Source organism: Garra rufa, chromosome 12 (genome assembly GCF_049309525.1).
Source record: "Garra rufa chromosome 12, GarRuf1.0, whole genome shotgun sequence".
Classification (NCBI taxonomy): Eukaryota; Metazoa; Chordata; class Actinopteri; order Cypriniformes; family Cyprinidae; genus Garra; species Garra rufa.
The window spans coordinates 12,371,750-12,384,424 of NC_133372.1; the positions used below are offsets into that span (position 1 = coordinate 12,371,750).

At 38.2% G+C, this 12,675-nt stretch overlaps 1 protein-coding gene across 1 annotated transcript in view; it reads right to left on the reverse strand.

The window, feature by feature from the left end:
• Positions 1 to 1,465: 1,465 nt before the first annotated feature.
• The window catches only part of bmpr2a (bone morphogenetic protein receptor, type II a (serine/threonine kinase)), a 30,327-nt gene continuing 19,117 nt past the window's right edge, over positions 1,466 to 12,675 (reverse strand). The window contains exons 6-13 of the mRNA XM_073852092.1: positions 12,118 to 12,345; positions 11,224 to 11,338; positions 9,211 to 9,371; positions 8,936 to 9,083; positions 8,713 to 8,849; positions 8,450 to 8,619; positions 5,154 to 6,364; positions 1,466 to 3,369 (exon numbers count right to left, since the gene is read on the reverse strand). Coding sequence (XP_073708193.1) covers positions 3,098 to 3,369; positions 5,154 to 6,364; positions 8,450 to 8,619; positions 8,713 to 8,849; positions 8,936 to 9,083; positions 9,211 to 9,371; positions 11,224 to 11,338; positions 12,118 to 12,345 — 2,442 coding nt within the window. The 3' untranslated portion in view covers positions 1,466 to 3,097. The remainder of the gene's footprint in view (positions 3,370 to 5,153; positions 6,365 to 8,449; positions 8,620 to 8,712; positions 8,850 to 8,935; positions 9,084 to 9,210; positions 9,372 to 11,223; positions 11,339 to 12,117; positions 12,346 to 12,675) is intronic.

Sequence of the window (12,675 nt, forward strand, 5' to 3'; positions counted from 1 at the left end):
GGCTAGGTTTAGGTGTAGAGAAGGTGTAGGGTGATAGCAAATATCGTTTGTGCAGTATAAAAACCATTACATCTATGGAATGTCCCCACAATTCACAAAAACAAACGTGTGTGTGTGTGTGTGTTATTATTTATTCTGCTGAAATGCTATAAAACATATTAAGTTTAAAACATCACAGAATGGGCTCAAGTTTTGCAATACTGGGCAACACTCTCTATAAAGCCATGTGCTATAAAATATAAAGTATTTTTAATTAACCATATGATAATTGTTTGTAATACGTAAATATTACTTACTTCCCTGCTGAAAAAACCCCCAGCTAAAACCAGCCTAGGCTGTAAAATGAGGAAGCTGTCCTAAATAGATTTTATTTATCAATTAACTTCTATTAACTAAATTCAGTTTATATTTGGTGTGACCATCCTTTGCATTTAAAGCAGCTTTTTTCCTAGGCGCACTTCCGCATAGTTTTTTCAGGTAGCCCTGCAGGGAGGTCTCTTGAAGCTTCTTAAAAACATTGCCACAGTTCTTCTAGATTTAGTTTGTCTCAGTTTGTTCTGTTTCTTCACGTCATTCCAGACAGACTGGATGAAGATGAGATCAGACTCCTTGTGCATACAAAAATCTCACTGGATTATTAGGCTACAATTAATGGCAAAATGAATGTTTGGAAATGTAAACTGATGTTTCCTACTGACACACTACAGCAAAAGATAGAAATAACTGTCTTAAAACTATTTTTAGCCGGTGAAAATACTAGTGTTCTAATACTTTTGGCCACCACTGTATGGTTTCATAAGTAATTGAACCCAGAGATTCTGGTACATCTTTTCTACTGTATAATGATGTATAATATGGATTAAAATGCATGTTCAGATCTGAATATAGTGTTTTGAGGCATTATATTGCTTAATAACAAGTAACGACCCTGCTGAAAACCAGCCTAGGCTGGTTGGCTGGTTTTAGCTAGTCAACTAGGCTGGTTTTAACTGGTCTCCCAGCCTGGCCAGGCTGGTCAGGCTGGGAAAGTGGCAAAACCCCCTCTAAAACCAGCCTGCTGACCAGCTATCACCAGAGACCAGAGATCAGATCTCTGTGTGGAGAACTGGCTGTTGTCAGACTCCTTGTGCAAACAAAAATCTCACAATTAATGGGAAAATTAATGTCTGAAAATGTAAACTGATATTTCCTACTGACACACTACAGAAAAAGATAGTAACAACTGACTTAAAACCATTTTTTAGATTGTGAAAATACTTAATTTAATTTTTTAATTACCTTTCAATTTCAATTTTACTTTAGTGTGATGACCATAAAGTAATAACTGCTCTAATAAAAATACAATTCAAATAGGTCAAGGTTAGAATAACATGTTTAGTGCGCCGACTAGTGGTACTACTCTCATATTGCAATTCCAAATGTTTGAGAACTGATTTCATCCCACTGTAAATAAACAGAGACTATGCAAATGCAAAGCATAATTTAATTTAAATCTGCAAATAACAGAACACTTTTACAGTCTGCACCTTCTTATACAAATCACAATTTTCAAAATGTCTCAGCAAGGGGTAATAAAACGATTGATCACGTCACTATGATTACAACGATTGTGTTAACAGGAGAATAACATCATACAAACACTCATTCACGCATACATGCACAGACACACACATAAACATAAATGTGTGCATAAACACACCAGGGTCGCAGCTGAGAGTATCTTGTGCTCTTTAAGACGCATTTAAGACATGCAACAGTCAGTTCAGGTGAGGATAATATGGGACTCTGTTTATACGATTATAACAACAGCGTCCGATTCATTATCACTGACATGCCAGAGCAGTTTAGTAACACAAGGAGGTTTGATTTCAGACCAGAGCTGCTTGCTTCATGTCTTTGTGCATAGCGAGAAATGCTGCTTTGTGTGCTGTGCTTTCAAAAGACTTCTCAGGTTTCTATTTGATTAAACCTTTGCCCTTTGTTGACACCTGTTCATCAATTGATTAGAACAGGTAAGTGCATATGAAGATGCACGTCCCCACAGGAACAGATACAAACATGCAGCACAAAAAACTTTCACACGACTAGAGACGACACACAAAGACACAGGAACAAACACACTGAGAACTGATCTTGTGCGCTCATGCACACTCACTCACACATAGAAAAATAAGTAAATAACAAGTAGGTCCAAAGCATCGTTAGACAGGATCCAGAACAGTCCGTTTACCAGACTGCGTGCACTGCAGCTTTGTCTTGCGTCTCTGAGTAAAGCTTGTCCAAGTGTGACTCCTGCGTCTGATCATATCAGATGTTGTCTAGGTCTCAGTCTCAGTCACACCATTTCTAAATATTGTCTTGAGTGTCTGATGCTGAGATACATAGTGCCACCACAGTGAAATGTGTTGAATTGCTTTTTTTAGGCTGTTGGCTTCTTTCAGACCTCGGCAAGGGAAGCCTGCTGTCATTTTGCACACACAAGTACCAGACGCTGTGAACACAGTCAGGGAACTTCTGTAATATTGTCTCATAAATCTCAAAGCTGCAGGAAACCGTGCATGGGAAAATATTAGAGAATGTAAACATATTTTGCAGGTCTGCACGAGCAAAAATGAAAGCTTTGTAACCTTACGAATGAAATGATTATGATTAGTGTTAATGAGTAACCCTATAATCTAAACAGGGTTTGAACAAATTTTGATGATTTTTTTATAATCGTTGTTTTTATATAATTTTATAGAATCACTATTTTAGAAATGAGCATAACTAAGAATTAATATCGACTATGTGATGATTAAGTACACATTTACACTGCTTTAATATTAGGGACCATTTTGAACGGTCAAAATAATTATGATTTATAACTTCAAGCAAAAAAGTGCAACCAAAAAGTAGCTTAATTAAAAATAACATACAAATGTTAAACTAAAAGATGGCTGCATAGCTCTTTTCAGTGTAAAATCCACTAAGACTCTTACTGTGCTTACAATTGGGGTTAACTTTAAGACATGTACTGTATATGGTCCAGTCCACACTTGTGTTGAGTTTTTAGAGCTGTAGAGTATGATTTGACATTTTTGCAAAGTGAGGTCAAAGTTTAAAAGTCGCAGTCATTGGGATCTGAGAATCGAGATCCTCCCCGACTACCTAGATACACAGCCGAGGCTGATTTGGGTCTGCTGGTACCAGCCTGATTTTGGTTCTGACCGAGCCCTCCATGACGGCTGTTGTTGTTGACTTCAGCATCCAGTGTATCGGTGGTGATAACCCAGCTGGCAGGACGCCACTTCTTCAGAGCGTAAGGCGTCTTCACTCGCTTCTTGATTTTATCTCCTGATCCCTCAGTCATGTCGCCGGCAGACTTGCCTCCTGTGGGTGAAGAGAGATTACAATGTGATGGCATGTCATTCTCAGGTCTCATTTATGAAACCTGAGAAGAATGGAGATAAGTGTAAATTGTTTCTAAACTTAATAGTTTTACAAACAATCTACAGAGCAATTCATTATGCTTATGTTTCAGGAAAAAGGTCTAACATTTTTAAAGTGTACATTTGTGAACATAAAACATCAAAATAAATGATAGTGACAATAAAAATAAGAAAATGAAATTAAAACATTATGAAAATGTTGGTGAACAGCCAGTTTTACCAGCCATTCAGATTTCAAAAGTTTACATATACCTTATTATAGAATCTGTAAAATGTTAATTATATTACAAAAATAAGAGGGATCATACAAAATGCATGATATTTTTTGTTTAGTACTGACCTGACTCTTAACATAAAAGTCATTTACACATAGTCCACAATAGAAAATAATTTTGAATTTATAAAAATTACCCCATTCAAAAGTTTAACCCTTGTTAACTGAATAATTTTGTTTGGTGATAGTTGTTTATGAGTCCCTTGTTTAACCTGAACAGTTAAACTGCCCACTGTTCTTCAGAAAATTCCTTCAGGTACCACTAATTGTTTGGTTTTTCAGCATTTTTGTGTATTTGAACCCTTTTCAACAATGGCTGTATGATTTTGAGGTCCATTGAGGACAACTGAGGGACTCGTATGCAGAAGGTTCGAACGCTTGCTGATGCTTCAGAAGGAAACACAATGCATTAAGCTAGGGGTGAAAACTTTTGAACAGAATGAAGATGTGTACATTTGTCTTATTTGGCCTAAATAGCATATTTTTTTTATTTAGTACTGCCCTTCAGAAGCTACAGAAGATACTTACATGTTTTCCAAAAGAGAAAACAAGTTAAATTTACCATGATCATTAAAGTTTTCACCCCCATCTGAGGGACTCATATGCAAATATTACAGAAGGTTTAAACGCTCACTGATGCTTCAAAAGGAAACACAATACATTAAGAGCTGGGAGGTGAAAACTTTTTGAATTTGAAGATGAGGATAAATGTAACTTTTTCTTGTCTTCAAGAAAACATGCAAGTATCTTCTGTAACTTCTGAAGGCCTGTACTGAATGAAAATATGATATTTAGGCAAAATAAGAAAAATGTCTACATATCCTCACCCCTTGCTCTTAATGCATTGTTTTTCCTTCTGAAGCATCAATGAGTGTTTGAACCTTCTGTAATAGTTGCATATGAGTCCCTCAGTTGTCCTCGGTGTGAAAAGATGGATCTCAAAATCATACAGTCATTGTTGGAAAGGGTTCAAATACACAAAAATGCTGAAAAAACAAACAATTTGTGGCACCTGAAGATTTTTTCTAAAGAACAGCAGGCAGTTTAACTGTTCTGGACAAACAAGGGACTCATGAAAAACTATCACTAAATAAAAAAACACAGCTGTGGATCATTCAGGTAACAACAAAGTATTAAGAATCAAGCATATGTAAACCTTTGAAGCGTCATCTTTATAAATTAAACAATTATTTTCTCATATTTTATGCGAAACATCTTAATCAGGTCGGTATTAAATAAAAAATAACATGCATTTTGTATGATCCCTCTTATTTTGATAAAATAATGAACGTTTTGTAGATTCTGCAAGGTGTATGTAAACTTATGAGCCATCACATTTTAAATCCACATAGCCCTTGAAAAAATGAATTGGTTCTTCAAAAAGTACATAGTTTGCATTCAACAGTGCAAATTAAGCCAAAAGAGGTTAAGTTTGCAGCACTGATACTCACCTAGTAATGGCAGTGTGGTGATGGACAGATCCAGTGAGTTGGGTCTCTCGGGTCTGCGCACACGGTTCTGTCTGAGCAGGGCCTCTCCATGTGTCTGTGTCTGAGCTTGGGTTTGGGCCTGAGGAGGAACCACAGCTGGGGCAGGACACGGGCCGGGCAGCGCAACAGGCTCCACGTTAGAAGCAGCGGGAGCATCTCCTGTTGGACCAACATTCTCACTGTTTTCTCCTCCCTCTCCTCCACCCTCAGCGTCTCCCTCGCCCTCTCCTTCGCCATTGTTGTTATTGCTGTTGTTGTTGTTTGCATTGTCAGGATGCGCCTCTCTTCTGAGAAGAGGCTCCTGCTCGTCAGGGCTAGTGTTTAAAAGGCCGAAGGTCAAGTCCTCTGAACTCATGGCGCCCTTCCAACGGACATCAGCCGCATTGACTGCACTTCCTGCTGACTCAGGTGCTGCTCCGGTCGCATATTTACTCACTGCTGCCGCAGCATCGTTGTTGGCAATGGTAATTTGCCTGGCCTCATGTGCCACACTGACTGCACTGGCTTTAGCCACACCCATCTCGACTTTCTTCAGGTTTGACTTTCCAAGCTTCCCAAACTTCATCCGCAGTGATGATGACGACAAGGTGGGTGTTTTCCCAGAAGGCTTACCATGGAGACTTAAAGTACTCGGCCTCTTAGGAACATTCTGCTGCTTAGGTAGGATGGTTATAGGGGCGTCAGCATGCCGACTAGAACCCTGTGACCCTGAAAGCTCAGAAGCCATCTTCATGAGAGGGTAGAATGGGCCATGTGAGGTTGATGTTTCCGGAGAGCAGAACTGTTTCTGTGAATATTCCATCAGGCTCTCGTCGGAGCTCTCTCTCAAGTTCCTCTGGACTTCACTAGGATCCAGTTTTGGTATCTCCAGGTCTTCTTGGGTCAGCTGAGCACAGAGAGAGGCAGTGTTGCCCACTAGTGGAGGCTGTGTGGCATTGCAGGACTCTGAGACCGGAGTGGGGGAGGAGCTTTCTGTGCCGGACTGTCGTGATTGGGCCTGCTGCCTCTCGTAGTTGATGCAGTTCCTGTTCTTCTCTGCAGGGTTTGACCCTCCCACTGTGGGTGGGTCCACTGAAGTGTCATTGTGGAGGGGTTTATCAGCACCCTTGCGGTCTTCGGTGTTTGTGGAGGAGTGTTCAACCTTAGGTGTCTGTCTTCCAGTAGAGAAGTTCCTAGAAAATATTAGTTTAAGTAAGAATCTCATACGTTAAAGGCATACATAGACTTGCAAAATGCACAATGTAACTTTTTGAAATTGATTAATAACTATCTGGAATTAACTGGGGATGTACAGTGCAGTGTTACATAACTGGATTATACATTACCTCTGGCTGAATTAATTGTTTAACATACATTGTTAAAGTTAAGACATTATTCATTTTGGATTTTCATTAGTTATGCAGTGAGTTTTGGTTATTGATTGCTTGTGGTCACACAGTGCAGTAATAAGGTTGTTTAATCAGTGATTACTGATTATCTACAGTTGTACAGTGAGTGGTCAGTGATTACTGGTTATTGAGTATCTGTGGATGTACAGTAAGTGGACAGTAATTACTAATGACCTGTTGTTCAGTTATTGGTCAGTGATTTTTAATTACCTGTAATAATATGGTTAGTGTCATTGATTATTGTTTACCTCTGGTTGTACAGTGAGTGATCAGTGATTAATGATTTTTGATTACATGCAGTACAGTGATTAGTTAGTGATTATTAGTGAATTCCTATGGTTGTACTATGAGTTGTCAATCTCTGTTAGTTACCTGTGGTTGTATAGTGAGTGATTAGTGATGATTGGTTATTGATTACCTGCTTTTATACAGTGATTGGTTAGCAATTATTGATAACTTGCAGTTGTACGTGAGTGCTCACTTTTTACTGGTTATTGATTACCTGTGTTTGCAATTATTGGTTATTTGTTACCTGTGGTTATACAGTGAGTGGTCAGTAATTATTGGTTAGTGATTACCTGTTGTTATTCAGTGAGGGGACAGTGATTATTGGTTACTGATTACCTTTGGTTATACAGTGATTATTGGTTATGGATTACCTGTGGTTATACAGTGTGTGGTCAGTGATTATTGGTTATTGAATACCTGTTGTTATATAGTGAATGGTCAGTGATTATAGGTTACAGGTTATTGATTATCTGTGGTTGTATCGTAATTATTGGTTATTTATTATCTGTGGTTATACAGTGAGTGGTTAGTGATTATTGGATATTGATTACCTGTGGTTATACAATAATTATTGGTTACTGATTACATGTAGTTGTACAATGAGTGGTCAGTGATTATTGATTACCTGTGGTTATACAGTGAGTGGTGGGTACTTATTGGTTGCTGATTACCTGTGGTTGTACAGTAATTATTGTTTATTGATTACTTGTGGTTATGCAGTTAATGATCAGTGATTATAGATTACTGATTACCTCTAGTTGGTCAGTGATTATTGGTTATTGATTAGCTGTGGATGTACAATAATTATTGGTTATTGATTAGCTGTAGTTATACAGTGAGTGGTCAGTGATTATTGGTTATTGATTACCTGGGGTTGTACAGTAATTATTTGTTATAGATTCCCTGTGGTTATACAGTTTATGGTCAGTGATTATAGATTACTGATTACCTCTGGCCGTACATTAATTATTGTTATTGATTACCCATGGTTGTACAGAGAATGCTCAGTGATTATAGGTTATTAATTACCTCTAGTTGGTCAGTGATTATTGGTTATTGATTAGCTGTAGTTATACAGTGAGTGGTCAGTGATTATCGATTATTGTTTACCTGTGGTCGTACAATAATTATTGGTTTTTGCTTACCGGTAAATATACAGTTAATGATCAGTGATTATAGATTACTGATTACCTGTGGTTGTACAGTAGTTACTGGTTATTGATTATCTGTGGTTATACAGTTAATGGTCAGTGATTATAGATTACTGATTACCTCTGGTTGTATAGTAATTATTAATTATTTATTACCTGTGGCTGTACAGTAATTGTTGGTTATTGATTAACTGTGGTTGTACAGTAATGGTTGGTTATTGATTACCTGTGATTATACAGTTAATGGTCTGTGATTATATATTACTGTGGTCATACAATAATTTTTGGTTATTTATTTATTACCTGTACTTATACAGTGAATGGTCAGTGATTATAGGCTACTGATTACCTGTGGTTGTACAGTAACTGGTCAATGATTATTGGTTTTTGATTATCTGTGATTCCACAATAATAATTTGTTATTGATTACCTGTGGTTAAACAGTGCAGTGCTGGGGTTGAGAGCAGGACTGACTGACTTTTCCCTGTCCCAGATGAGAAGCAGTTCAGCGAGTCTCTCCTCTGCACACTGAGCCGTCAGTCGGGCTTCAGCATCCTGATCCCAGCAATCTTCCATTGTCTCTTTCAGAGAGTGCACCGTCTGCACATAAACACAGATGCATCAACAAATCTATTTTAGTCCACTGAGAGTTGATAAGCTGCATTTGTATCTGTTTATCTGTTTCTTTCTCACCAGGCTATTCTCTTTCCAGGCCTCTGGGAATTTAGGTCTTTCTTTTTCTCGGGACACAAGTGCCTGCATGTCTTCTATGGTAGGGCGATTGCCCACCTCTGCCTGAAACGCCATCTGAAATGCTGGAACTGCCTCACCTGGTGGTACAGAAAGTTTTATATTGAGAACAAGCAGCAGCTGTGACAAGGAAACATCTGCATGTGTGTACGTGTGTGCGTGGTACCTGGGAAGAGGTCCGCACACCGCATGAATGTCTCCCAGTAAAGCAGACCCAGCGCATAAACATCCACTTGTTTCAGTGCTGTCTGACAATCCTTTAGATTCACTGCCCCTTCTAGCACTTCAGGAGCCATGTATCGCACTGTACCCACCTATTGAGTGAGGTGAAGAGGTATAACATATGATTAGTCTGAGGAATTATTTTCAGAAATCACTGGTCTTGTTTAGATTTTTCTGGGCTGGATCAGACTGGACCAGTCTAAATAGCTGTTTGCTGACCTCACTGATGGCACTGTTGTCCTCATCTCCATGCCCAGACGGCCCCTTTCCCGTCAAAATCATGGAAAGTCCAAAATCACTGATCACACAAGAGCCATCTGTCTTCACCAGCACATTCCTACTGTTCAGATCCCGGTGGGACACGGCCGGTTTATACACATCTAACAATGAGAAGAAGAGAGGGAAAGGAAAGAGAGACATAGAAGGAGGATGAGTGGGATGAGAGAGGAGAGAAGGATGGAAAATCACATGACAGTGAATCATAATATAAGAACTGCCACTAGAGAGCACTAGATTAAACTATGTAAAAGGGATTTCACCATTGTAGATGGTCCAGTAAGGCGTAATATTAATACAGAATTAGTACATAAGTTTCAAATACCCACTGATGCTCCAGAAGGAAAAACGATGCATTAAGAGCCAGGGGTGTAAACTTTTGAACAGAACTAAGATGTGTACATTTTTCTTACCTAAATATCATTTTTTTTATTTAGTACTGCCCTTCAGAAGCTACAGAAGATACTTACATGTTTCCCCAGACAAAATAAGTTAAATTTACAATAATCTTGAAATTCAAAAACCCACTGGCTCTTAATGTAAGCATCAGTGAGCGTTTGAACCTTATGTAATAGTTGCATATGAGTCCCTCAGCTGTCCTCAGTGTGAAAAAATAGATCTCAAAAGCATACAGTCATTGTTGGAAAGGGTTCAAATGCACAAAAATGATGAAAAACCAAAGAATTTGTGGGACCTGAAGGATTTTTCTTAAGAACAGCAGTTTAACTGTTCAGAATGAGGGACTCATAACCAACTATCACTAAACAAAACAAACAAAAAAACACAGCTGTGGATCATTCAGGTACCAACACAGTATTAAGATGTAAAATATATTATTCAGGTCAGTACTAAAAGTCCACTCTATTAAATAACAATGCTTTTAATAATGCTGTATATGAGAGTTTATATGAGTGTGCATTTATATATGAAAGTTTGGTTTCCGTGAGTTAAAAAAAAGGATGTGTCAGTATATATCAAGATGACTGCACTAAAGATGAAGACATAGCATCGCTTTCCTTACTTCTTTGGTCTCACTTTGTGTCACACTCTTTATGCCTTTCATTTCCATGCATTCTTCTGACACTAAATCAAATCTGAACACTTTCAGAGCCTTTCACACTGAAACAAAGACAAAGAAAACTAAAAAAAAGCATTGAGAATTACGCCCCATCCCTGCCTTCCTGCTTTCTCAGACTGAGGCTATAAATAAAGTGCACACACCCACTTCACATCCATACTCCATACTTAAAATCTAAAGTGTATTTTACATAGTTGATACTTTTTATCGGTTTTCAAAAACTTGAAAGTTTACGGTTAGTAAAACTATTTGAATTTGGAGATCCGGGTAAATTAAACTTATTTTGTCTTCTGGAAAACATGATAGTATCTTCTGTAGCTTCTGAGGGCAGTATTAAATTAAAAGTATATATACTGTATACTTAGCCAAAATACGTTTACATCTTCAACGTGTTCAAAAGTTTACACCCCTGGCTCTTAATGCATCGTTTTTCATTCTGGAGCATCAGTGAGTGTTTGAACCTTCTGTAATAGTTAAATATGAGTCCGTCAGCTGTCCTCAGTGTGGTAAGATGGATCTCAAAATCATACAGTTATTTTTAGAAAGGGTTCAAATACACAAAAATACAGAAAAACAACAGAATTTTTCTCAAGAACAGTGTTCAGAACGGGCAGTGTTCAGGACAAACAATAGACTTGTGAACAAATATCACTAAACAAAAAAAACAGTTGTGGATTATTTTAGTAACACAGCATTAAGAATCAAGTGTATGTAAACTTTTGAACTGGGTAATTTTTATAAATTTAAGTATTATATTCTCTTGTGGACTGTATGTAAATGTCTTTTATGTAAAATATAATATTCAGTCAGGTCCTAAATAAAAAGTGAATTATGAATTTGCATGTTTGGCTGTTTTTATTTGTTATTTCGTATCTCACCCCCTTTCTGTATTTCTGTGTGCAGGTACGCCAACCCTCTGGTGACAGACAGAGCCAAACGACAGCAGCTCAGCCAGTCCACAGTGCGCCCGTTCAGATACGTGCACAGAGAGCCCTGGGAAAGACAGAGGGAGTACTCTATTGAGAGGAAATCATCTGCAAAGTACAGGGAGGAACACACAGGAAAAACAGGGGGGCAGAGGAGGGGAAGAGGAGGGAGAAGCGAGGGAGGATGAGATTAAAGCACAGAGCGAGAAAGAAAAGAGGCGGCGTATCTCAAAATTACAGGAGTAGCACAATTAATGCACTCTTGCCGTACCTCAGGACTACCTCTGGGATGCCTCCTGTCACTATGGCAACCTGGCTTGAGGTTAGCCCACAGGAAGTACAGGCTGAAAGCCCACGGTTATGAATAATTGAAAACTTCTCAGCTCAGTCAATAATCTCTCTCTTCCTCCATAACATCGAGAGAGTGTGTAGTGGGTGTGAGTATGCGGCGAAAGGTAAAGTGAGGATATTCTGCTGAACTGTAACCTTTTCCTAGTTCCATAAGTGCATAAGAGAGAGGATGAAAAAAGTCACAGAGGAAAACTGAAGGAAGAGAGTAAGCGAGTTTTAGGTGATATCCAAAGATATCGCATTACACTTTGAGATGCTGTTACCACAAGATCAAACATGACATCAGATCCCTCGGGTCTCTAAATATAACCACAAAATAAATGCGTGCGCTTGCACTTTTGAAGCTGTGATGTAGAGAAGGAGGAATGTGAGATAAAAAAAAAAAAAAACAGGACAGGCTAAAGAGGAAAAGAATGAGCAATCTGGAAATAGACTGGAGATTTTGAACGTTTTGTGCAGCTGGTTTGGGTTCTTCAGGCTTTTTGCGATACTCACATGTGGGTAAAACTCTAGCAGGAGGAGAAACTCTGTTCGGCCTTCTGTACCGACACGTTCCTCGCTTTCTAAGAAGCGCGCTACATTGTCATGATCCAGGAGGAGGCGATAAATCATACGCTCATTAGTGAACTGCTGCCGGTTAGCAGAAACGAACACTTTCACTGCCACAGATCTGTCGTCAAGCGAACCACGATACACTGCTCCGTACCGGCCACGGCCAATCAGCTGTGTGAGATAAAACAAGTCAGAATAGTATGAAAAAAACATTATGTATGTATTTTTTTATGTTTTTAGGAGAAATCTCTTATGCTCACCAAGGTTGTATTTACTTATAAAAATACTATAAAACATTAATGTTATAAAATATTATTAATTGAATCATTTAATATCACTTATTTTAATTTTAAAATGTATTTTATTTCTGTGAGGATCCTCCATAAATCATTCTAATATGCTGATATGATTATGTAGAAACATGTCTTATTATCGCTGTTGAAAACTGTTTTAGTGTTTAATATTTTATTCAAAAATCATGCATTTTTTCAGGATTTTTTG